At 43.2% G+C, this 26,823-nt stretch overlaps 2 protein-coding genes across 3 annotated transcripts in view; both read right to left on the reverse strand.

The window, feature by feature from the left end:
* Positions 1-4,221: 4,221 nt before the first annotated feature.
* LOC308297861 (E3 ubiquitin-protein ligase TRIM35-like) lies at positions 4,222-5,769 on the reverse strand (the record flags this gene model as incomplete). Its single annotated transcript, XM_080741427.1, has 1 exon — positions 4,222-5,769. Exon 1 carries the CDS (start codon positions 5,668-5,670, stop codon positions 4,222-4,224), a length of 1,449 nt encoding a protein of 482 aa, XP_080597553.1. The 5' UTR covers positions 5,671-5,769.
* Positions 5,770-8,858: 3,089 nt separating this feature from the next.
* dennd4c (DENN/MADD domain containing 4C) overlaps positions 8,859-26,823 on the reverse strand; it is an 85,582-nt gene continuing 67,617 nt past the window's right edge. Inside the window, exons 21-35 of one of the 2 annotated variants that reach the window (XM_080742194.1) lie at positions 26,407-26,526; positions 25,309-25,446; positions 24,046-24,464; positions 22,770-23,546; positions 21,908-22,103; positions 20,713-20,810; positions 19,892-20,067; positions 19,045-19,215; positions 17,590-17,794; positions 16,139-16,249; positions 15,193-15,330; positions 13,671-13,788; positions 12,923-13,076; positions 12,644-12,708; positions 8,859-12,045 (exon numbers count right to left, since the gene is read on the reverse strand). In XM_080742194.1, the coding sequence (XP_080598320.1) occupies positions 11,909-12,045; positions 12,644-12,708; positions 12,923-13,076; positions 13,671-13,788; positions 15,193-15,330; positions 16,139-16,249; positions 17,590-17,794; positions 19,045-19,215; positions 19,892-20,067; positions 20,713-20,810; positions 21,908-22,103; positions 22,770-23,546; positions 24,046-24,464; positions 25,309-25,446; positions 26,407-26,526 (3,023 nt within the window). In that variant the 3' untranslated portion in view covers positions 8,859-11,908. The remainder of the gene's footprint in view (positions 12,046-12,643; positions 12,709-12,922; positions 13,077-13,670; positions 13,789-15,192; positions 15,331-16,138; positions 16,250-17,589; positions 17,795-19,044; positions 19,216-19,891; positions 20,068-20,712; positions 20,811-21,907; positions 22,104-22,769; positions 23,547-24,045; positions 24,465-25,308; positions 25,447-26,406; positions 26,527-26,823) is intronic. The other variant, XM_080742195.1, reaches the window with a different exon arrangement.

Below are 26,823 nucleotides of genomic sequence, written 5' to 3' on the forward strand. Positions count from 1 at the left end.
TCAGAATACCAATCTTTAGGGGGACATCTAAGTCTGTAACATTTCTAATTTCTATATTTTATGACAAAACAGCTAAGAAACACTAAAAACTGTCTACTTATTATTGTGCAGGGCAAACGCACCAAATTTGTCCCACATGTAATACAGGGCATGCTCTAATGATTTAGGAAGGGTGCCCAGTGACTCTTCGGTGTTGTCATAACGGACAAATCCGACATGGCCACTATAAAGAGTTTTGGCTATAAATATTGAACCAGATTAACTACAAATGCAAATTTGGTGTCTATTTCATGTTTTTTGACCACTAGAAACATGTTGGAACGCTAATCTTTATGACTGGGTGTATCTCAACCTCTATCTTGCATATTTCAAAGAAGGCGTGTATGTGATTTTTTGTCTTCTTTTTGTTTTTACTGTACCTTGTATATTATATGCTTCTTGAGCATAAGAAACACATGGGCATTCTCAGATTGATAACTGAATGTGAATCCATCTAGAGCACTTTAATTGGCTTATTACAAATATGGCCACTATACCACAATGTATCATAACATCATTATGATACATTATTACATCTATCATTATTAGTCCGAACCCGATTTGTCTGAACCCGTTTTCACCAGTAAAAGTTTTTTTCTCAACTGATTCTTGTAGCTTGGGGTCACCTCTTAAGAATTCAAGAGTGTGCCCAGTGAAATCCCCTGGCCTTTTTAGATACCGTATTAACCCCTTAATGCCCTGCCCTCAATCAAAACCATAAAATGTACTTTCTCCAAGTTGTATTCATACTTATGGCATGTTAATTGTTTTTGATTCCAAATTGATGAATATTACCCTTTCATGGGAATTGGCAGAGTACTTTAACCCAATTAAATAAATACCAGTAAGACCCCCTAATCGGGAGATACTTTAGAAGGCAATCGTAGCCAATCAGGAGGGAATATGGGCCATGTTGATGACATGACTTTAGAGATACTGTGTACCACCTTGCGTGATTTTAGGCGAAAATCTGTAGGAGCAGTGTCCAAAAATGTGTTTTGCAAAAACAAAATCTAGGGGCAACATGTTGAGCTTGTTGAACAACTTTTATGAACGTGTAGTGTGGTGAAGTAAGTATGTATGTACATTTCATTTGTATGGCACTTCTCACAGAGAGAAAGTGCTTACATACAACAGAAATAAAGACACAGCCTGAAACATTCAAATTATTAAAAACAACAACAAAATCTAATATATTACATACTGGTACCTTTTTGTTTTTGGGAGCAGTTAGGAGTTAAATATCTTGCTCAGCGCCACTTCGAACCTTAGGCTTCCTATAAGCGGGCTCACTAGCATTAACATTTAAGTCATTCCACAAATGGTTGTTTAAAAGGTAGAGTTTTTAAGTGGTTCTTAAAGATGTCCAGAGAGGCTGCAGCTCTCAAGACCTGTGGAGGGGCATTCCATAAATGTTTTGTTTTTGGGAGCAGTTAGGGGTTAAGTATCTTGCTCAGGGACAACATTTGTAGCTCATCTGGTTCAATAGTTGTAGCTAAATCCATTTTGAGATGGTTGCTATATTGGATTTGACCACAATGTTGACCCAGAAGAGTCTCTGGGCACACTACCGTAAATCATTAGAGCATGCCCTGGGTTACATCTGGGATGCATTTGGTGCTTATACACTGATTAGTGCAAAAACATTCCCTAAGGCCCTGGACAATAATAAGTTGAAATATTACAAATGTTTATATCCCCTAAACATTGGTATTCTGAACATTTTGAGCACCTTGGAAAATGTGTCGCTCCAACGGTTTAGAAGATAGAGCCATGTTGGACGTTGTGTTAATTTTTAAAAGGGCGTGGTAATTTTGGGGTATTTCGTCCTGGATAGAGAATTTCTCACAGTTCTTAAGTTGTTCCTTGGGGTCATATTAGCCAAGAACAGTTGAGATATTCTCTCCTAAATTAAGTGCATACATATCTTAGTCAGGTCCTAGACTATATGCCTATGTGACATGGGGGTGCCTGGTGGCTCATGGGCCATGTCTGTTAGACTACAACGCCCTTGTTTCCTAAGCTATCTCCTACAGTAATAAAGAGTAGTGCAGCCAGCCAGGAGGACCTGCATCTGCTGAGGCCAGGATAGCTTGCACAAAGACCAAGTTTGACTTTGGATAAACCCGACCCACCACACTCACCCCCCCTTTTGACCTCCTCCTACGGGAAAGCCCGGATCCGGGTCACGGCACCAATGTAACGGAGGTGATCCGAACCTTCCCGCGTGAAAGTCCAATATCTTAACCATCACTCCAAAGGGACATCCCTATGGGACGAGAGCAGATACTCGACTTTTGAGGCTTCAGGCTGGGGCTGCGACTCTCTCCGCCACACACGGAAAGGCTACATGTCTTGATCACAATCAACATGTCTGTTTGTCTCTATTGTTCTAAGAGCTACAAGATGATCTGGTGGGGCCAGTTTGACAAAATGACACACATGACAGAAAATAAATCCAAGTCACTGCAGAGAATGTTTTTTAGGTCCGTTTAAAGGCAGAGCAACAGTGGTACAGTAAGAAATGTATTTATAATATTGTACAGCAACATTGTTGTACAACAAATTGGCCTGCATTAGACCTAATCAATATTTAATTGATGTATGTTTTTATTATATTCTTGAAACAATAAATGAGATTCAGATATATAATTTTAGACATGATTTTGAACAAAGATTCTTCTTTCATAAAAGGTGCTGCGACCTGCTTGCTATGGATATTGGATTGGAGGCCACGTGAATAGACAGATATTTATACTGTATGTATATTAGACTTTTAAAGTATTGTATTTACCATTTTATATAATCCTGTCGTGGACTACTTTCTTCTCATGGATCATCGTTGTTGTTTTATGGTGAATTGACTGTGAATGAGGGCAACATGCCTGTAGGCGCCTCTGCCTCAGACCACCTCTTCATTATAGGCTACAATATAGAACAGCTAGTAATAAGGGTAATTCCAGGAGCAACTCATTTATTGTATGCATGGGGTCATGCCCTTTACTGTGTCAGTTTCTCTCTACTTGGATACTAAGTTGTGCTAGTGGTCATGTGCTGTGAACATTTAAAGGGAGATTTTTCTTTTCTTGAAAATCTAGAGGAACACTTCTAGCAGAGGCGCTTAGCTCCTTTATGGCATGCTGTGTAAAATCATAGCAAGTAATACGCGGATGTTTCTCTCCATCGTTGATGTCAGGCAGAAACCTCATATCCCCACATTTCAACTCTGAAAGCTAAGAGGCATCGAGGCGCGTTAGTGAGTAAAATATCAGTCATATTGATAAATAATTTTATGTCAGAAGAAGAATATGTAAAAAGATAATGACTGGCACACTGGTTACTGTCAGTGGTTTTCAAAGTTGCATGGATCCAAATGCAAAGGAAGAAAGTAACTTAAGAAATTGACATGGAAGAGTTTATTTGTCCATTATGCAGAACAAGCAACAGGACCAGACAACAACACCATGCAGGTCACAGAAAACAGACGATCCAACTACCGCTTAGGGGTAATGTACATGTACAAATACACCTGGAAACTAACTAGACTAGGGGCGGCTTGCACCAAGAGGGTTTAAATAAATCTTAGTTTAGGGTTAATCATGGTTTTGTTGATCTATGATTTATTTTAAATCGAGGTGTGTTGCACCACTTAAATTTAAGCATGTTAAAAGGATGGTTTAAAACTAAACCTGATTAATGAAAACTAGGTTTAAGGTTTGGTGCAAGCTGATTAAAATATAAACCTTGATTTAAACCAGTTTAAGGCTTAAACCGTGTTGGTGCAAGCCGCCCTAGGTGAACTGAAGAACAATCAACACAGGATTTGATGCAGTGATATAGAAGAGTTCGGTCATGCTTTCAAGACAGCTAGGTGAGACAAGACAGCTGAAATAAGGCAAACAGAATTACTGATATAATTACATAGACAAAGGACACTAGATAATTATCTATAACTTTATGATGATGACTGGCTCATGTACAGTATATAGACAGTACATATGATCCAAAACATTGTTTATTTTAAAGATGTTAATAGAAATATTATTATTAGGCCCTATTATCTTTAGTTGATATTGTTATTATCATGAATAAGATATATAAATAGAAATATTTTTAAATAAATGTGCATGTATGTGTTTTGTGCATATATGTGTTTTTCAGCCCGTTCTCACTCCCTCTGCTTCAGCTTCTGGGGGCGGAGAAGAATTTAGGAATTTTTATCTTTGGAAGTCTAAATGTCGGGGTGACCACGCCATCCAGAGATACACTGATATTCCCCGGTGAAATCTTCACAGGGAGAATATGATCAGTGGAAATGAATGGAAAGAGTGTGTCAGTGAAAGTGTGTGTAAAGGTGTGTATGTGGGTGTTAGTAAAGGAAGGATCAGAGAATGACAGCTTTCCTTCATTCCAGTCCAGTTGGACTCTGATTCTCTTGGGTTTCTCAATTGAGAGAACAGTGCGTGACCCTGATGAGTCGACTGTTGTGTATTTACCTTTATTTAACTCTATTCCCCAGCTGTTATCCCCATAATGCAAGGAACCAGGCATTCTGGTTCTCTTCATCTGAAGCACACCTATTGTCCACTTTGGATTGTCTCCAACCTCGACATCCCAGCTGTGAGTCCTTGAGTTAAAGCCCTCAGAACCCAGGACACGGTACCTTTTGTCAAATTGTATGTCTCCACATCTTACACTGGTCAGGTCATCAGACAGGATCAGTCCTGGATGGGCAGTGTTGGGGTCCAGAATGACAGGAGTGTAGGAGACAATGTCCTTCATCTTGTTCCAGACTCTGAAGGTCAGGTTGTTCAGGTGTTTGGCCACGTCTATCCGTGCTCCTGAGATTGGCTGTGGTTCCTGCAGTGTGAGCTGGACTCTTTCCATGGTGGTCTTGTAGTTCTGCAGGAATGAGATGTCGTCAGCTCTCAGCTCCTCCTCAATGGCTCTGATTGTGTCTGAAAGGGTTGATATGTCTCTGTTCAGACTCTCCATCTTCTCCTTCATAATCTGGCTCTTCCGCTGTTCTTCCTCTCTCAGTGCTTTGATCCTGGCCTCCTCTTCCTCTTGTAGAAACTTGTGAAGCTTCTTAAACTGTTCCTTCATCTGCATCTCTGTGTGCCTAGTCTGGACCTTAATGTTTCCTGCTGTTTGATCACAGTTTGTTTTAAGTTCATGAAAGACCTCCAGTTTCTCCTGCAAAGGCTTCAGTGATTTCTCAACAACCTCCTTGTGATCCAGAGCAGCTTCATCGATGGGTCTGAAACTGTGGTTGGTGTGTTTTTTAGAATCTCGACATACAACACACACTGGCTGCTGACATTCCAGACAGAACAGTTTGAGTTTTTCAGCATGCAGACTGCAGATAACCTCAGACCCTGTTGAAGCTCTCTGATGTCTCTGTTGTATGAAGTCCTCACACAGGTTCTTCAGAGCCAGGTTTCTGGGTGGATCCACTGAATGTCTCTCCTTACAAACTGGACATTCCTTTATTACCTTCTCTCTCCACCATTCTTGTAGACAGGCTTTGCAGAAGCTGTGGCTACATAACAGGACAACAGGATCTTTAAAGATGTCACAACACACAGGACAGGAATAATTCTCATCTGAGCGAAATGTGTTTGAGGCCATTTTGTCTCTGAGTGAAGCCAAATGCTCTGCCCAAGACAGGAAATTATGCAGCCAGTCAGTGACTCAGTGGTAACACTCCCTCTTCCACAAAGAACTACTTTCACAGTGAATCCCAGTTCGGTTTAAAGTCCATTAGTCAACTCAGCAGCAGGTTCCAGTGTTCTGGGCCAGTATCCTCTTGTAGCTGTGGAAAGACAGTCGATCCTCCCTCACTGGAAGTTGTGAGTGAGTTTGATTTGAATGTGAATCGTATTGTCTGTCTCTGTGTAAGTTTCTGTATCCTGCTTTCGTTTCAGCTGAGTCTGGGTGGAGCTTTGACACTTCACAGGCTTTTTGCAAAGTACACACACACACACACACACACACGCACGCGCATGCAGCAGGAGGGAGAAATCAGCCCTCACGGCTGATTTCTCCCTCCTGCGCACAAGCACACGCACAAGCACACACGGAAATTCCCTCATGTTGTTTATGCCTCAGGCCGCCAGGCAGACATGTGGTGTGATTTCTTCATCGCAGGGTATTTATGGGAAAAAAGGTTAGCATAGGACATGCACAACGACCTCACGGTCTACATCTACAGTTGCACAGATGATACACAAGTAGATCATTGATCTACTTCCATCCATCCATCTTCGGGGTCGCGGGGGTAACAGTTCCAACTAACAACGACTTCCAGAGTTCCTTGTCCTGAGCAACTTCCTCCACTCCCTGGGAGTATACCGAGGCATTCCCAGGCCAGTTTGTAGGGTCTCCTCCCAGTGGGACGTGCATTGAGGACCTTCCTAGGAAGGTGCTCGGGAGGCATCCGTACTAGATGCCCGAACCACCTAAGCAGACTCCTTTCCAAGTGTAGGAGCGGTTCTACTCCAAGTCTCTATCGGGTGACTGAACTTCTCACCCTATCTCTAAGGGAGATACCAGCCACCCGTCTGAGAAAACTAATTTCTGACGCTTGTACCAGCGACCCTATACTTTCGGTCATGACCCACACTTCATGACCATAGGTGAGAGTAGGAACGAAGATTGCTCGGTACTTGTGTAATAAAATAACTTTGATCTTACAGTAAAATCATGACCATCAGACTAACACAAAATGAAATTACCATACTAAATAAAGTATTATTACCAGTAAGACGCCTAAGGGCGAAAGCGACCTCGCCCAGGGCAATATCCTATGCTGAGCATAGGATATTACATACTGTATAAGGTACTGGAGAATAAGTGCAAGTACCGTAGTAATAATAACTTAACTAATACAGTAAGTAATGAAGTGTAGGTAAAATATGATATATATCTACAGTATATCTATACACTGTCCTTTCTGCATCTTGAGGAGCAAGCCTGTGACTTCTGACTTGTGTGTGAGCTGACTGCTGATATCAAGTTCACTTAGACCATTGGTGTTGCTTGTGTGTCCCCTGTTTCCTAAGCTATCTCCTACTACAGTAATAAAGAGTAACTTATTGGAACAATTATCAAATAAAAAGTCACAATAGGAAAACAATCTCATTCGCAAGCATCTTCTACAATAGACTGGGTAGAGAGTTCCTGTTGTGATAGAATATTCTTTCAGTGCAGCCAGGACATGCGTCTGCTGGGGCCATGACAGCTTGCACAAAGGCCAAGTATGGATAAAGGGTCAAGGGCGTCTCAAAGGAGTATGGAGTTGGCTAATGAGTTTGGTTTGGAGATGTGACGGTGTGGGCCAAAGAATGAGTAGGCCTACTGTAGATTGTGCTTCCCATAAGATTCAGGGGAAACAGTGTGATAGGCTACATGCTACACAGAAAGGCTACATGTCTTGATTACAATCACCATGTTTGTTTGTCTTAGTAAATTGTTCTAAATTACATTAATCCCTCTCAGCGACCAACCCTTCATTCACACACTTATGTTTTCGAGGTACTCTGTCTGAACCTTAGAGCTACAAGAAGATCTGGTGGGGCCGGTTTGACAACATGACTAACATGACAGAAAATAGAGTCATTGCAGAGAACATTTTTAGGTCAGTTTAAAGAGCAACAGTGGTATAGTAAGAAATGTCTTTATAATTTTGTACAGCAACATAGAAATTAGCCTGGATTAGGCCCATCAATATTTAATTTATGTATGTTTTTTATTATATTCTTGAAACAATAAATGAGATCCAGATAAATAATTTTAGACATGATTTTCTCTATCATAAAAGGCGCTGCATTGGATTGAGGCCACGTGAATAGACAGATATTTAAATGTATATTAGCCCCAATACTTCATGAGCATTTAGGATTATGAGAAACTCATACTCACACTTTGATAACGACTAGAACTGTATGATGAAGTATTTTGCATTTTATGTAATCCTGTCGGGGGCTACTTTCTTGTAGGCATTTAGTAGATCTGAGAGTGACTTATAAAGTCACTCTTTATAAGAGAGTGACTTATAAAGTGCAAGATTGGAATAAGTGGCATGAATCCTAGGCTAGTCGTCAGGATGAGTGCTGAGTGCAGGCCCAAGCAGTACTGGATAGGTGCAGGACAGGTTGCAAAATGATTATCTTCTGCAGTCTGCACCTGGCCTTGTCAGTAGAGTGATGCTGTGGGGAGGATGGACTCGATGACAGTGTAGAACTGGGCCATCATATGGGAAATTGGATAATTCCACCCCCAAACATTTCTGTGTTGTCACTGCTGTTGTACCATACCGGCTGACAACCCTTAATGTACAGTAACAGTGCCATTAGTTTGTTGTAGCTTGACATTCAGTTAATATATTACTACATGTGAACTGCATTGTTATAATTGTATTGAATGTAACACATGCATTAATGTGTAAAGGCTTTCAAGAGGCCATAACGATTTTAAATATTGATAGTTTCAAAGGCTTTGTTTTCTTTCTTTTTTTTTACATATTACATTTTAACTAGAAATTAGACAGTGTTTTATGCGCATACTGTACATGCTCATCTATATTATGATTAAAACAGTAGGTTTTCCACATCTGAAGCTGACTGAATTTAATTCAGTCAGCGAATTGCTTCCGGTGAGCAGGTTGGTGCCTTGCATGGTTTCCTCTGCCACCGGTGTGTGAATGGGTGAATGTAATGCACAATCTATGTAAAGCGCTTTGGATAAAAGCGGTATATAAATGCACCATTTACCATTTATTCAAAAGGTCGCATAAACAAACTGACACACGCTTGGTATTCAATCAGGTCACATACTCATTTATTGCAGCACAATTGTGTGTACACATTCAAATCCATTCCACAGGACGGTAAGAGATCGCTTAAACCATTGATAAAGAATAATCTTTTTTCTGTACAACCTCCTGGCCAGACGCACCATAATCTCTGCTACAATGAGACCGGATTTCATAGTAGACACATTAAGAGGGCCTGGGGCGTGACTTAAAACCAATTTATAACAAAGTTCCAAAGTTGGTCTGCGAGCCAAATTTAATCATGATGACGATAATAAATAAGTTCATAGATTCAAATTCCAAATTGATCATTTTTCTGTTGTTTATGGAGAGACAAAACCATAGCAAATTATGTTTGTGGAATTGTTACACATCACAAAGAAGGGACACAAAACCAACTTCTCCGATGCAATATTGCTTTACCAGCATCAGCAGTGCGAATAAGCCCTTTGCAGTATTATGTGCCATTCAAAGCTCTAACTGTTACCATTTTACGATATCATTCAAAAATTTATGGAGAGGAAATATTATACACTGATGCTACGTGTGAATCATAAAAGTCTAACAGTGAACAAATAACATGCCTTATGTAAATGGAAAAAACAAAAAAGATTTCACGAACCACGCCAGGTTCAACTATGCCATGATACAACTACTGTATATTAGAGTCGATGAGAAATTACCCAAGCGCTTGACAAAAACTAAACTAATCATAACATTAAGGCATATTAGCTGAGCAAGTGCTGCACTGTATATTCATTGTAGTTTAAAAGAAATTAAGAACAATAAACAGAGTTGTAGGCCTGTTGGTTATCACGTGCACTGCAGCACGTTGCCGTTTGTTGACCTTTGCACACCCTTATTAGTTATAGCAGGGGTCTTCAATGTTTTCAGGCCAAGGACCCCTTAATTGAGAGAGAGATGAAGCAGGGACCCCCACAACCTTTTCATAGATTCCATATTGTTTCATTGTTTGACAGCACAATCATCAGTGTATCTTGGATTCATGTCAATGTGTTTACAGATATTTAACCACTTGATCCATCAATACTTTTCCCCCTCCAAAACCAAACCTCTTTGCCGGAAATAGCCGATCTACAAGCTCACAAGCTTGTAGTTCTGCTATTTTTGGCAAAGGTTCACAGAATATGGACACTAGAGTTCAAGTGGTTAATGACAAAAAAAATTGAAAAAAAGGTTTGTTTTGGAGGACCCCCAGTAGTAACTCTGAGGACCGGGTCCCGGACCCCCTGTTGAAGACCCCTGAGTTATAGAACACATGATTTTGCTGTGTGAATGCTGCATTTCAGTAATTTGGCATGCGATTTCCCTTCCAAGCGATGCATTTTGTTATGATGTCCCTGCCCCCCTTCAAAACGGTTGGTATTGGAAACGTAAGCGATCGATTCTCTCTCCCCCATCGAGGAGAGGAACAGTTATTATCTTAAGACCTGTACTTGCGGCGCGCGCAGGGCTTCTGGAATGTTCCCGAAATTAATTTGACTCGATTGTCCATGGCCTCAGTCGTCCTCCTCTCCCGTTCACATGAGCAGCCAGTCGACACGTATTTACACAGAGACACAAGAGGACAACTAACTACTCTGAACCTGTACATTTGCATTGAAACAAAACACTCACATTGACACATTCATTAAGACTTAAGATCGGTAGAAAGACTCATCAAGGCATCAAGACCTGTTTGCCTCTGAAAAAAGGCAACCCTGGTTTCAGATTTCCCCCCTCCCAAGTAGAAAAATATGTACAAAAAAGAAGAAATATAGATGGACTGGTGTTACCGTTTTGTGAAAGTGCACATACGAACAAACAGCCAGAAGTCTATACACAGTCTGATGGTCAATCAACCCATACAGATCAAGGAATCTATACTGTACGTCTGGGCAGAGCTAGAAGAGATTACGCAATTATGTGTAAAGAGCAGGGATAAAAATAAAATCATTCTAGACTGGGCAGTGACCGTAGGACCACACACACACACACACACACACACACACACACACACACACACACACACACACACACACACACACACACACACACACACACACACACACACACACACACACACACACACACACACAACAGACAATTTTCATTCCATATACGATCTGTAAAGAAACACACCTCACCCGGACCCTCAAAGACCCACCTGCAGGTTTCCAAGCAACACACACACACACGCACGCACGCACGCACACGCATACGCATACGCTCTTGCATACAAGTGGTTGCTTGGAAAGACCAAAATATAGCTAAGGATTTGGGGAAAAGAGGAAAGTCACACAAAGGCATTTTCCAGGCAGAGGGTGGGAAAAGTACCATCTTTGGGCAAGTCGAAAGTGTAAAAAAAAAAAAAAGAAAAAGAAAAGAAAAACATTTTCTTTCGCTCACATGATCCGGCCCCGCAATCTACCCTCATCCCACCCCTCTCGTCCCACCCCTCCCCCCCGGGCCCTGGGTTTGGGCAGGGGTGTCGCACCAAATTCTGGGCCCTGGGTACAAGGATTCACTGCGTGCCGCCCATGAATGTCTTCATAGGGGGAGGGGGTTTAACCCATTTAGACTGGGAACGCATTATTTTGTGCTTTAACTATTGAAAAATAGCAGATATACAAGCTCACAGCGCAGCACTTCTGCAAGCTTGTAGATCTGCTATTTTCGAAACATCTTGAACATTTGTGCAGGTCTTTGAATACTTCAAATCCTTCTAAGGTTTTTTTGAAAAACCTATGTTTCCCCATCTCAAAATATTTAGTTCCAGGGACCCCCCCCAGAAGCTAAATTTGAGTTACAAATGTTCGCTTAAAAGTAATACATATATTCAAAGATTTGCACACATTTTCATAACTTTTCAAAAATAGCAGATCAACAAGCTCGCAGCGCGGCACTCGGTGCCGCGCTGTGAGCTTGTATATCTGTTATTTTTCAATAGCTATACTATAAAATAATTAAGGCCCCATCCACCTTGGCCCCTGGTAACTCAGTCCCCTCTTTTACCCCCCTCGCGACGCCCCTGGGTTTGGGGGTGACAGGCACTCAGATGAAGGGGGCTCCAAAGGCCTTGAGGCACCACTGGACGCTGGAGCCTGGAGGCTGGTCGATGCGGTGCAGAGCCTTCAGCTGCTCCGGGCTCAGCTCCTCGTAGGCCAGCCGGTACTCCCTGTCGAAGGCCTCTGCAGATACAGACAGGGAAAGACAACAGTTATTACACCAGTAAGACTCCGTAATCGGGAGATAAGCGACCGTTAGGTCGCAGCGTCATTTTAGGGCATGTGAGAATTGGGTTGGGGTTGTGGTTTGGCAGGCAAGGAGTGTGTGTGCGAAATTTGGCATGGATCGGGGCAATGGTTGCGGAGATATGAGCAGGGCAAAAGTGTGACGTGTGACAGACAGACTGACGGACTGACGGACAGCTGGTCGAGGTTTTGATAGTAACTGCGACCTGACGGTCGCAATAAATTACATAAATAATAATACAAAAACACTATACAAAAAGTATTTAATCAGGTTTATATATTTAAGTCATTGCGTTTAGATCGTTGGTATTTTGTATTTAATAATTATTTCAAAACATAAATAAAAATTCTGAAAAAATAAATTCACAACGCATCACTTCGCGCCGTGTTGTGAGCTTGTAGATCAGCTATTTTCATTACCGTATTTGGTAGTTGGGGTCCCGGGCAAATGTCTAATTTCTCTTTTCAAGGTAAAAGAAAAGCTTGGGAACCAATGGTTTAGATGTTTTACTGAAGTGCTGTGTGCGTCACTTACCCACGTCAATGTTCTCCCGTCCCAAAGCCACCAGTGAGAGGAACATGATCTCTCTATAGATACTCCTGTGGGAGAAAGAAAAATATATATTTTCTACTGTTTACAGAGATGGATGATCCACTGTGGTGACCACGATGGGAATTAGCCGAAAGAAGAAGAAGAAGGTGGTTGGTTATCAATGACTGGAAGGAGCCTACATGAACAGTAGTGGAAAGAATACAAGTGAACCGTAACGTTGGTCTGGGAGGCCAATATTAATTCAAAGGAACCCCTGCTGACCTCTGCCTTTTGCCATCTGGCCGTCTCTTGACCTCCCTGATGAGCAGGTTGATGGGTCCATACACGTCGTTGGTCTGGATGTTGCGGACAATGGTGTTGAGGAGGGTGCGTGTCTCCTGGTGGTCAGTGGGGGCCAACGTCCCCTTCTTCTCCCCTAATTAACAACACATTAAGAGAGCAGTGTTAATTGGTTAAATTAACAGGATTTTACTGTATAGCACAGTAGATGAGTGTGTTCTTTATAGTTAGTGTTCCCTCATTACATACTGTATATGCGTTGACTTTATTAATACACATTTGTTGAGCTATGGCAAAATCCATTCTGGTAAAATAGAAACCTATAAAGCTTTAAATACAGGATTAAATGGATTGAGAGTAGCATCTTTTCCCTGGCATTATTTCAAGTGGTTATCACATTGTGTCTGTGACCTAGGCTCACAATCCTTGAGAATGTCAACAATGACAGCATATTTTATTAGTGCCTGAACGGAACGCTAAGAAAAGACTAAAATCACAGAAAGAAAATTTCCAAAAAAGTTTAGGCCTAAGGGTTAGGCCAAGTGCACGATAGATAGTTACTTCGTTTATGTATCAGTACATATCAGTAAAGCACCTTGAAATGGTTCGAAAAGGTGTAGGCTGATGCTACAGTAAAGCTTATTTTGCCCATCCCATCTAAATACAAAATCAAATATCAAATAGATCAATGAACATAGTTTCGTAATTTGATTTAACAAAGCTTACTTACACAAGGTTCTCCACAGCTGGTAGAGAGGATCTCCAGGCTCCTGGTTCAAGTTGATGTTGTCCCACAACAGCTGGATGTACACCTGCTTGCTGTCCTGGGACAAAGACATCACGGGTATCTACAAAGAAAGACACACACATTTTTCTAACTCAGACTTCAGATTTGACAGATTTTTTTATCATACTCTAAAAACACACACAAAAAAGAACATCTACGGCATGCAGCAATTCAGAGCACTGCGAGTCAAATACGGGACGCTAGTGCTTTTTACCCCCCCAACAGAAAAAACAAGATGACATGAGTGAAAGTAGAAGTTTCACCCACACAGGGCGGAGTGGTTGACTAGAGATGGACTGAATGATAGACATTTTAAAGAACGATTTCAGGAAATGTTTATTAGCTACATGTACAAAAACTGAGGTTATCTGGCAATGACCCACACACCTCTAAGTTGTCGCGTTTCATGACATTATGTGATGGATATGAAAGGAAATGGATATGTCATTGTGTATTGAAGGTCCTTCTCCACCTCTCTGAGGGACTTCCTACTCAATCTCTAACCCAATCCTTCCCAAACTGTGGATGCCCAAATGATTTTGAGGGTCCCCAAATGATTAGCTTAATGTGAAACATTGTTTTCTCACTCGACAGTAAACAAACCAATATACAGTGAGTAAGTGTATACAGGTTATCTGCACATTTCTAAAATTACAACTGAATGACTATTAAGACCCTTTTAATACCGAATTTAAAACCCAATTGGTTATTCCTGTTGTTTGACGCCGCCACGCCACGAGTTTCCCCGAGTTGGGGCTGATTTTTTAAAACATTTTATTCAGAGATACAGACGTTTTTATGCATCAGCATAGAACTGTAGTCAGTGGAGCATAGACGCTCCATTTTGCTTCTGGCCGCGTTGCGTCACGACATATGCATTTTTTTTCTTTCACCAGCGGCCACAACAACCATCTGTTTACCTGGTAACCCTTAAGAGTAGCTTGGCAATAGTCTGGGATCACTTCACTTACGGGGTTTGATCCGGTCGGGAGCGGAAACCACTTTACGTCATGTTGTAGTCCTAGACGGACTACACTTTGGCCGGAACTATCAACCGGATTCAGTTTTAACCCAAAATATTCCCCTGCACCCAAGGACATAGTTTTAGGGCCTACCTAATGAACACCTTGATGCTGCGTAGTTTTGCTTTCAAAAAATGTGTTTGGTATGTGCATCTTTTAGTCCAACTCGTAGCGACTGGCAAGACTACACTAGGCTTCTCGAGCATTTTAATCGTGATTGGAGAAACAAACGAGGGGGACTAAATCAAAGCGACGCCGCTTCTTCTAGCTTTAGGCGGAAACCAAACGGTCTGTTGTGAACGAACACCAGGCTTTCTCCCCAGAAAGACTGGTAGGCGAGGTTAGCTTGGCAAAAGAAGTGTTAAAGGGCAGCAAATGAGTTAAAAGTTTGGGAACCCTGGAGTCAGAGGAACAGTGACTTCACTTCCTAATGGATCTCTAACCTGTACTCCGTTGTTGCAGTGCTCAGAGGTGAGGATGAGTCCAGGGAGGTGACTGGGCAGGTCCAGACGGCGGAAGTACCACACCAGGTTCCAGAAGATGATGGGATGCTGGCTCAGGAACTTGTGGGTGTAGATCACCTGGTAGCACAGATTACAGTGTTACTCGCATTGCCACATTCTACTACATGATAGCGGTACATGCCTAACGTCTGAAAAATAAGACATCTTACTCCATTATTATTATTAAATAGTTAATTAATGAACCTCTGGGGATTACATAACAGACTGGTATATACGGTGATGTGGTTGCTGGACGTGTGCCCAGAAATATAGCCCGGGTGAACCCCCCCAGGCCGGGGTGGTAAAAGGATAGCTCCTCGGCTGTAAGAGCAAAAATCCCACGCCAAAATTCAGGCCCTGCATGACTTGATGTGAGCTTGTAGAATGGCTAGTTTTGGCAAAGAGTTTTGGTATCTAGTATCTCATACAAAAGAAGCAAAAATAGCAGATCTACAAGCTCAAAACGCATCGCGATGCGATGCATTTTGAGCTTGTAGATCGGCTATTTTTACTTCTTTTGAATTGGAATCCTGAATCATTTTTTGGAATCCTGAAATGTAACATTTTGATTTAATTTCAAACACATTTAGTTATATATTCATGTTGACTCTATACAAATACCTACATTGGACAAAAAAAAAATACATTTGAATACTACTATACTAGTCATTAAGCTAATATAGACTGACGGAATTAAAGCAGGTCATGTTTTTCGAAATGTAACAGCTGAAATCAATAATATATCAGTATTCCGGTATTAACCAGCGGGCCGCATTAAGTGAAGGTGAGGGCCGCATGTGGCCCCCGGGCCGCCAGTTGCCCATGTATGGCGTAGAGGGAAAAAGGGAGTGGGCCACAACAACACAGTGCCTGTATGGGTGATTACCTGATCTCCCTCGTTCTCCAGCAGGGTCTCCAGCTCTTTGCGCAGCACCAAGGGGCTGAGGTAGGGCACGGACACAGGCTGGGGGTTCGGCCTCTTGGCTCTCACACCGTCCTGGAACACCAACACCACACATGTCAGGCCTACTAATTATTATGTTGACAATTGATTAAATTGTTGATACTCTTTTCCCATCACGTGATACATCTATCTATGTGATACATTTGAACTCAGAATTGAGTTGAAATAATGTAATAAAGTACAACAGTAAATCTGAAACCATAAGTTTACATATAAATGCACCATTTACCATTAGTCCGTCAAGAACATGACATTTCATTTCATAAGATGGAAAAGAGAAAAATATGATTCCTTTTTGTTGTTTCACCCAAACATCAACTACATACTTCTCATTTACAGGATCAATGTATGCTGTTTTCGGATATTTGGAGCTAAATAGACAGCCGCTTTGTCTTGCTGGGTTACCGTGGAATTCTACTAAAACTTGCCTTCGCATTATAGCGATGCAAAGGCATTGACACATTGATTCATAGCTCATAGGCCAAGAACAGAATTGTGAGCTAAAGCAGTGGTTCACAAAGTGGATTCCGGGGTCTTTGTGGGTTCCTTTAGTCTAAGTTGACCCATACGAAGTCTGTAACTCTGACATTATACAAATGGACCTGAGGGGAGGCCGTGAAATGTAAAGTTTGAGAAACACTGAGCTTTAGCATTTAGCATTACCAATGTATCTGAGACGAATAACAGTCTGATGCCTCATTCACACTGCAGATATATAGTTGAACGTTTTGCTTGCTTGGTCAATGTTATCTCAATGGAAACCAGCTTTAAAGCTTTCAAACCTTTGTTCTGTGTGTGTCCTGTATCTTTAAAGCTGGTTTCCATTGAGATAACATTGACCAAGCAAGCAAAACGTTCAACTATATATCTGTAGTGTGAATGAGGCATTAGTCCGTATTTTAAAATTTTGGATAAAGATATTTTTTTGATTTACCAGACTGTAAACCACAAACTAGAAGATTTTAATCTCTTAAAGTCTTAAGGTACTCCCCTCTCATTTTGTTCAATTAGATTTTTTTACTTGACTCATATATATTAGGAATTATAAGACATAATACAGTACATGTCCAGCAGTTTGTGGAACAACAGTCTAAGTCCGTACAAGCAATATTCAGCAGACAAAGAGAGCAGATAACATTAAAACCGACAATTAAACAAAATGAGGGGGGATTGCATTAACAATTTAACACATTAGAAATGACTAGTTTGTGTTTTACAGTCTGGTAAATCCAAAAATATATATATTCAAAAAAATTCTAATATGGACTTATACTGTTATTGTCTCAGGTATTGACAGGCATACCACATCCAAGTTCTGGTGTATCATTAAAAAAAAAGCAATGACACATTTTGGCCACCAGGGGGGCACTCACCGCCACCTCGTGCTGCAGGCTGGAAGGCAGGCTGGTGGTCGAGATGCCGTGGCCCGGCCTCTGTGATGAGTCCAGGCTCTGCAGGGGTCCGCCCACACTGTTGCTGCGGGTCAGTGACGTGCTACTGCTCTTCCGCTGCTGCTTACCTGCAGCCTGGTGCTCCACCAGACCCAGGGGGTCTGACTGCACCGGCTCTGGGACAAGACTGGGGGCACACACACAAAATAGCCAGAACAGTTACACAGGGTTCCCAACTTCCCACACATCTTTACCAATACATTTCCAAAACTTTTCCAAAACTTTTCCAGAATATTGAACACGATTTCCAGGACTATATAACAATAATCCATCCCTAATAACAAGCGCAATGCCCAAAGACAGGTAGTGTATGCCAGTGGTTATCGACCTTTTCAGGCCGCGACCCCCGAAATAATCATATTTGAACTGGGAACCCCGGCACCCTGACGAGCACTAAAGAGTTGAGGAATTTTGTATAACACGGTTTTATTGTGAAAATAGCCGATCTACATGCTCACAACGCCTCGCAACGCGAGGCGTTGTGAGCATGTAGATCTGCTATTTTCACAATTTCTGCCTCTAATATTTGACAATTTGGACAATGTTTAATTCGTCATTTCAGAGGTATTAACAAAATAATAAACAAATACAATAAACCAAAAGACAATAAATGTCTACTTTTTCCAGGACCATCCAGGACCCTTGATCAATTCCAAAACCTGTCCAGTACTGGAAAAATATTTTTCTAATTTCAAAATATTTCCAGGAATTTCATGACCGTGGGAACCCTGGTTACACAGCTTGAGATGGTGCTGGGAAATGAACAATGACAACCGGCCAAACGATGGCACTTTTTTTAGTTCTTGTGTGGCTGGAAAGATTGTCTGCATTATCGGCCACATGGGCAGGCAAGCAGCAATAATTTGGAGGTCCCGTTATGGTCCTAATATCTAATTTATGTGGTCGGTGGAATAATGAAAAGTGTCTCCTATGATCTTTTGGGGAGGGTTGCAAGCCACTGGAGCTACTATTGTGGAAAACTGTGACCTAGGTGTAACACGTACTATATATCGATAGTGAAATTATTTTCGCTAATGGACACGGATTTGGGATCCGTGTCTATGGGGCATTTAAGCCGTGACATCATTTTGTAATCAGACCTCCAAGCAGATTTATTGTCAATTTCAACAGATCCGAGACAAAAATTCTACCACTTTCCTGTCAACAAGAAAGAGAAGACAAATTAGTAAATAGTAAAAATAGTAAAAAGATTCATGGGCGCTGGGGCCTTTTGGCCCCAAAAGTTCTCCTCTGCCTACAAAATGATGTCAGACTTAAGAGCCCCATAGCACATTACACAAGTTGCTCAAGCTTCCAGCTTGACCCTGTAAATACAGTTTCCATAAATGCATACTTTGTATGTGGAGTAGTATATACCATTTGAGTGTGGCTGAGTGGTTGTCTGTGGTCTCCCTGGGTTCTTCCTCGGTGGACTCTGGGAAGGAGATGAGGTCTGAGGCCTTGGCGTCTGGCGTTGAGCTGCTGGCTGTAGGCTGGGTGCTGGTGCTGTGGATGCTGTCTCCTGAGACACTGGGCTTCATGTAGAGCCTGGAGAGGGACATGATATAAACCTCAGCCATCAGCACCATTTCCCTTTAGCGTCTACTGCCAACTTAACCCATTTAGGCCTAGAATTATTGACTGCTTTAACCAGTGGAAAATAGCAGATATACAAGCTCACAGCGCGGCACCGAGTGCCGCGCTGCGAGCTTGTAGATCTGCTATTTTTGAAAAATCGTGTTTTTTTTTTTTTTTTTTGGCATGTTTTGAATATATCTTTTTAAAAGCGAACATTTGTAACTCAGATATTTGCATCTGGGGGGGTCCCTGGAACGACATGTTTTGAGATGGGGGGTCCACGGCCAAATACATGTAATTTTGGGCGTCCTTGACATGAAAAAGTTTGAGAACCACTGATTTAGAGGAAGGATTTAGAAGTCGGGTCAAAGATCGGGTCAAAGACTTGCACGCATTTTCACGACTTTTCAAAAATAGCAGATCTACAAGCTCGCAGCGCGGCACTCGGTGCCGTGCTGTGAGCTTGTATATCTGCTATTTTCCAACAGTTAAAGCATAAAATAATGGTTAAAGTGGTTAAAATCTAACGCGACTCGGGCGCGTTCCAGGTATTTGAGAGTCAAGTACTTCAATCTACATTAAATACAGTGTATGAGACTCATGACTGTCCCATGGCCCGTAGCTAAGAGGACGGGTGGGTTCCTACCCGGTGGTTGTGCGCAGGTCGTGGAACTCTATCTGCAGCAGTGGGAGGAAGGCGGTGCGACAGAAAGGGCAGTGGGTGTTCAGGTTGGAGTCGTCGGCCGTCCAGCCCGCCATGATCTCCTCGTCGTAGACCAGGGCCTCGCAGGAGCGGCACTGGGAGCAGCTGGACATCAGCACCTGGCAGGGAAGGGAGTCGGTTAGGTCTGTCTTAGTACATAATCGTCTTATCGCAATTACTCGACATAATCGCAATTATTTTGTCACTATCGCCATAATCGTTTACATGATGAAAAATGCTCATGTATTTTCAAACATTTTCAAAAATAGTGGAAACAGCAGATCTACAAGCTCACAACGCGTTGTGAGCGATGCGACGCGTTGTGAGCTTGTAGATAGGCTATTTCCACTATCAATGTTCTTTTTTTTTCCGTAAAGTTGTCAAAGTATGTCAGTCATTTCTTTGTACATTTAGGTTATGTGTCATATCTGCCGTGTGCAACTTCAAAGCCTACAAATCAAAGAGTAATGTAATTGTCATCGACAAAAACACAAATTCTATCGTTAATTGCAATTATTTGAGTGACAATTCATGAATCGTCATGTAAAATGTCATAATCGTCACAGCCCTAGAGTCTATGAGTAGCCTATTACGCACATGACCACTGAAGAGTAGTGCAGATGCAACGCCACACAGAATTGGAATATTGTGTAACAACTACGAAATGACAGACATGTACAGACACAGATTTCAGCGTGTGTGTGTGTGTGTGTGTGTGTGTGTGTGTGTGTGTGTGTGTGTGTGTGTGTGTGTGTGTGTCTAACCTCCAGAGCATAGTTCTGGTAGATGCTGGAAGAGGAGGCGTGGTGTGAGGAGCCTTGCTCTGAGTCAGGACCCCTGCCTGCTCGCCCCGGGGTGAGATCTGGAAGAGACCAAAAAACAAGTGCTCCCTTATACAGTATGTGGTACTCAAAGACCAACCCTCTGACAGATTCCCAGTAAGCCTCATAGCTACTGGCCACTAGTCCCTTTGTAATGCTGCTTCTATTGGGGGAATCCTGTATTATTTTAATATGCCTACAAACATGGATTATTTCACCTGCTCATTTCTCGGGGTTTTTTTCTTCACTGTCTATGTTCCTATTCACCACAAAAACAAACGAACAAACCGCACACGTGTGAAGGTAGGGATGGGACAATTATTGTGACCAACAACATTTGCAAAAAAGAAATTGCAACATTTTTTGGCAAAGATATTTGGTAGAGAGTGAAAAAAGTATGTTATTTCCAGGTTTTACCAATTATTATAGAGGGTTTAAGTGGTACCAGAAACACAGCTCAACAAATAGAAGGTGAATTGATCCCAGTGCATGACGGAGGATAATTTCACAATAAATGTATACAGGGTTCCCACACATTTTTACCAATTAATTTCCAAAACTTTTCCAAAACCTTCCCAGAATATTTAACCCAATTTCCAGGACTATATAACAATAATTCAGCTCAATAACAAGTCGCTTACTCCTATGCGCAATGCCCAAAGACAGGTAGTGTATATGCCAGTGGTTCTCAACCTTTTCCGGCTGTGACCCCCGAAATAATCATATTTTACCTGGGGACCCGGCACCCTGACGAGCACTAAGAGTTGAGGAATTTTGTATAACACGTTTCTATTGTGAAAATAGCAGATCTACATGCTCACAACGCCTCGCGTTGCGAGGCGTTGTGAGCATGTAGATCGGCTATTTTCACAATTTCTGCCTCTAATATTTGACAATTTGGCCAATGTTTAATTTGTCATTTCAGAGGTATTAACAAAATCAATAACCAAAGACAATGCATAGCTATTTTTTCCAGGACCTTCCAGGACCCTTGATCAATTCCAAAACTTTTCCAGTACTGGAAAAATATTTTTCTAATTTCAACATATTTCCAGGAATTTCAGGACCGTGGGAACCCTGTGTATATCTCCATGATAGGATTATCGTCCCACCCCTATATGTGAAGGGTCTTTCTTACGTGTCTGGTGCGCTGTCCCCCGGCCCGTGTCGCTGCTGCCACTGCTGCTGCCCAGGCTGGTGTTGCTGTGGTTCAGGCCGTTGGACACCAGGCCCGGGATGGCTCCTCTCTCCCCGGGGCTGTGCCCGCCGCCGTGCCCCGCCAACATGTGCTCCTCCAGATGGGTGGGGAAGCCTCCGCCCTGGGCCAGTTCATCCTGCACCACACACACACACACACACATGAGTTTGGAGACTATTTTAGACCTGGAACGCATTATTACTTTAACCTTTTTTTCTTTTTTGCTTTAACTATCAAAAAATAGCAGATCTACAAGCTCTACAGCGCCGAGTGCCGCGCTGCGAGCTTGTAGATCTGCTATTTTTGAGGGGAAAAAAAGAAAAAAAAAATAGTGAAAATGTGTGCAAGACTTTGAATATTTTTGACCCGGTTCTATAAATGTCTTCTAAATCCTTCTTCTAAATCAGTGGTTCTCAAACCTTTTCATGTCAAGGACCCCCAAAATTACATGTATTTGGCCACGGACCCTCATCTCAAAATATGTTGTTCCAGGCACCCCCAGAAGCAGAGATTTGAGTTATAAAAGTTTGCCTTGAAAAATATATATTCAAAGATTTTCACAATTTTTCGAAAACAGAAGATCTACAAGCTCGCGATGAGCTTGTACATCTGCAATTTTTGAATACCGGTAGCTAAAGTATAAAATAATGGTAAAAGTGGTTAAAATCTAACATGACTCGGAGATCTAAAGGTTAATGGCCTGTTAGTCTCTCTGTCATGGTTGTATCCTCAAAATGTTAAATGTTACAGACCTCGCTAAGGCGTGTGTCTTTCTTGAGTCAGTGTCTTACGGACAACGTACCTCGTCATCCGAGTAGGAGTAAGCCGAGGCCACCGCCCCCCACATCTTACTAGCGACATTAGCCGCCTGCTTCATGCCCGACTTGAGGACGTCCATTTTGGGACCCGAGAGCAGCGAGTCCATCTTCATGCCCGAGATGGAGTTAATAACCGAGCCCAGCGAGCCGCCCTGGGACGACTTGACCAGCGCCGTGAGCGTGGCCGAGCGCGGACTCGCCGCCACGCTCGTCGAGTTCCTGCTCTTGGCGGCGAAGGTCTTGGAGCGGGTGACCGTGTTGGGGCTGCGCTTGGGGGTGTCGCCCGGCGAGACGGACGGAGTCTTAACGGCAGGCACGGGGAGGCTGGACCTCCTCTCCAGGGCCGGCTTGGCGGGCGGAGCGTCGGGAGTGTCCGCCGCCTGGCCTCCCTGGTGGAGCTCCATGCTGGAGGACTTGGCGCCCAGAGGGCTGCGCAGGCTCATGTACATCTCGATCTCCTCGGCCAGGTTGCGCGACACCACGGCGGGCAGGGAGCGCGGCTCCTGGCTGGTCACCGAGGCCGACTCGTCGCTCTCCGACACCAGGAGGGAGAGGGGGTCGGCGCCCACCTCCACGTCCTCCCTCTCCAGGGTCACCAAGAGAGGAAGAGGGACCCCAGACTCCCCCTCCTCATCCTCCTCCTCCTCTTTCTCTTGTTTTACAGTAGTGTCCTCCTTGCTCGCCGCCTCCTCCCCTTTGGCCCCCTCGGACGCCGTCTCCTCTTCGTCACTCCCCTTCTCCGTTTCCAGTGTGGGCGTGTCCTAGGGGTGGGCGATATGGAAAAATACAATATCAAGATATTTCTTCAAGCTGTATCACGATACACGATCTTGTCGCGATTATTTTTCATGTTGGTTTTTAATGGTAATTTTTAAAGTTACTTAACAGTACAACCACCAACAAGAAGGTAACAAAAACTATAAGAAAAAGGAGTAACAGACCATTTAGACCAGTGGTCCTCAAAGTGGGGTCCAAATTGACCCTTACAAGTTTGTAACTCTGACAGTATACAAAAGAAACCAAATGGACAATTTGGTTAAAATGGATAATTTGGTTTAATTAGTTTAGAGTTAAGGGGAGACCTTGACATTTTAAAGTTTGAGAACTACTGATTTAGACCAAAATGCAGGTTTAAACGAATTCTGCAATGAATCTCTGTATTAACAATTCAACAAGTCATTGTATCATGATATATACGATATATAAGATATCGTGGAGACATTGCGTCGTCTCAACGATATTTATCACCATATGACCCACCCCTAGCGTGTCCATCACAGGCCCCTCCTCCTCCGACAGCTTGCCCAGTATCAACCCCTGGTCGTCCTCCGGCTCCTCCTCCAGGTCTTTGAACAGTGCTTTGGACACCGTGCTGTGCTGGGCCGGGGGCGCACTGGGCGGGCTCGAACCAGCGCACAGGGCGGCCGCCAGGATGCGCGCGTCCGCGCCCATGCGGCTGGCTATGTGGTCCACGCTGCCCTTCTCCGACAGCATGCCCGCGCGGCTCTCTGCGCTGAAGCTGAAGCTGCAGCTGCGCTCGGTGAAGCCTTTCTGCCGCTGCTGCTGCGTCGTCGTCGTCTGGGGGGGCGCGCCGTCGTCCGCCTCCAGCAGAGCGCCGGTCTCCTCGGGGAGGGACACGTCTTCGCTCTTCCCCCGCAGCTTGAAGAGCTTCCCCATGCCTGGAGAGAAGGGACAATACAGTACAGTGGACATAAAGGCCTGTCCATACATACATCCCCGAAACAAAACTTTTTGTTGGAAAGGTCCGGTTCGACTACAACATGACGTCACTCGCGACTTCTGAATTATCTATCTATAAGTCGGAAATTCGGAACTCTCTGAAGAAAAGTTAGGTTTCTATGGACTATGGACAAGCCTTCAGAGCTGTCACGATTAAAATTTTTAATTGACAATTAATTGTCACACAAATAATTGTGATTATCGATTTAATTGTGTTCTTATTTTTTGTATGCCATATAGGCTTCATAATCACAAACTGCACAGGGCAGATTACTGAGATTTACATTTCTTGAAAATAGCTGATCTAGAATTAAGCTTGTAGATTCGTTGCCTGAGAGAAGGCACAACGCAGTGGCCATCAGGTCAAATTCAGAGTATATTATGTAGAAAGAATAATGGGGTTTGTGTGTTTTTGACCAAACCAAAAGAGCTTTCAGTTACCAGCTGTTTCTCAACCTGTGGTCCGCAGCTAAATGATGGAGAGTTGGTAACCAAATGGACCCTTATAGATCTTTAACTCTTGAGAGTGTCAAAACCCTTACGGGTCCATTTGGTTTTATGCATTTTTACGCCAAGACAAAATCTTCTCCAACAGTAACAATATTTTTTATATGTTTTGAGCCTGAGAGGCTAAATCTCATGGTGGTCCGTGGCTCAAACGCCCAATCAATTGACCTTGATATGACAAGGGTTGAAAAGCACTGAGTCATACTGTTTATCTACTCTACTTGTATATCGCTATAGGAGAAAACTCAAGATCCTTCTTTCTCTTCCAGCCCTCACCAGTTTCCCTGCCAGCGTCGAAGCTGCCTGCAGCTGACAGCTTCACAATGCTGGGGGCCTTGGAGAGGCCTCCGTCCACAGGGCTGGAGGGCTCCGCTACCGCCACGGCACTGTCCACGGAGTCAGCCACGTCCTCCCCTGCGTTACAAGAGGACACATACACATTAAACCCATTAAGGACTGAGGCTGATTCTAAAAAAAGTTTTCTGAAAAACGTCAAATATTTATTCAAAACTTAAAACAAAAAAAAAATTTGGGTGGAAACCTTGTATGTCCATGTCCATATCTGTTTGTTTTGTATTTATCATTTTAAAAATGATCTAAACTAGTGAAAATAGACAATCTACAAGCACACAACGCCTCGCACCGTGAGTTGTGTTGTGTGCATGTAGATCTAGTTTTGTGCGACAGTCTTGTATGATGAAACAGGGCTTTACAAAAAAATCGAACCTCTGTTCGAAGTGGAGCTGTGTGTGTGTGTGTGTGTGTGTGTGTGTGTGTGTGTGTGTGTGTGTGCAACAGCGCCCCTCCCTTAACATGTGTGGTCAGAAAAGGTTACTGCAGGCTACATACAGACAGACAGACACGGACGGAGACAGACCCACACACACGGCCACGTATAGGGAGCTTGTGTTCCACACAGCTCCAAAAACCTGTGCACATTTGAAACTTGGAGATACGAGATTTCTGCCCGACAGTGACGATATGTTGCTATATACTGTACATACTAGCAACAAGAACCCCAAAAGGGGTTCCCGTCTTGAAAGGTAGAGTTACAAAATAGGAACTCCAGTCCTAAATGGGTTAAGCTTTGGTTTAGATCAATGGGTGTAGCTGGACAGGAAGAGTGGGGGGGGGGGGCACGTCGGCAAAACGCACACAAAACAGGACCTCCAGCCGGAAACATCGGGGTCAATGAACTCATTTGAATACAAAGTGCTAGTGCTGATTTAGAATGAGCCTTCGACCGTGCACACGGCTGTTCAGGGGGCTGGAGGTGAATGAAACGTGCACACGGCTGTTCACGGGGCTGGAGGTGAATGAAACGTGCACACGGCTGTTCACGGGGCTGGAGGTGAATGAAACGGAGCCGCTCACCATTGTGCTGTGCCTTGGCATTGTGCTCCGTGGAGAGAACAGACTCTGCAGTGTGTGAGGAGTCTGGCAGGTCCTGATGCAACTCATCCTTGGAGCCATAGCCTTGGTCGGACTGCCCACCTGTGGCGCGCGCACACGCACACGCACACACACACACACACACACACACACACACACACACACACACACACCGGTTGTATTCACACACTAGACCAGGGGTGTCCAAAGTGAGGCCCGGGGGGCAAAATGTGGCCCGAGGACCCATTTTATACGGCCCGCAGCATCGTTCCTAAAATTGTATTATAAATGGCCCGCCAGCACCGTCAAACAAGAATATTTCCCCACAGTGTAATTTGTCAGGATTCCTTTTTCCCTGTTGTCTCATTCTGAAGGGGTCAAAGAAAGGCTATTGCATTG

Source organism: Nannobrachium achirus (genome assembly GCF_963921795.1).
Source record: "Nannobrachium achirus genome assembly, chromosome: 14".
NCBI classification, from domain to species: Eukaryota; Metazoa; Chordata; class Actinopteri; order Myctophiformes; family Myctophidae; genus Nannobrachium; species Nannobrachium achirus.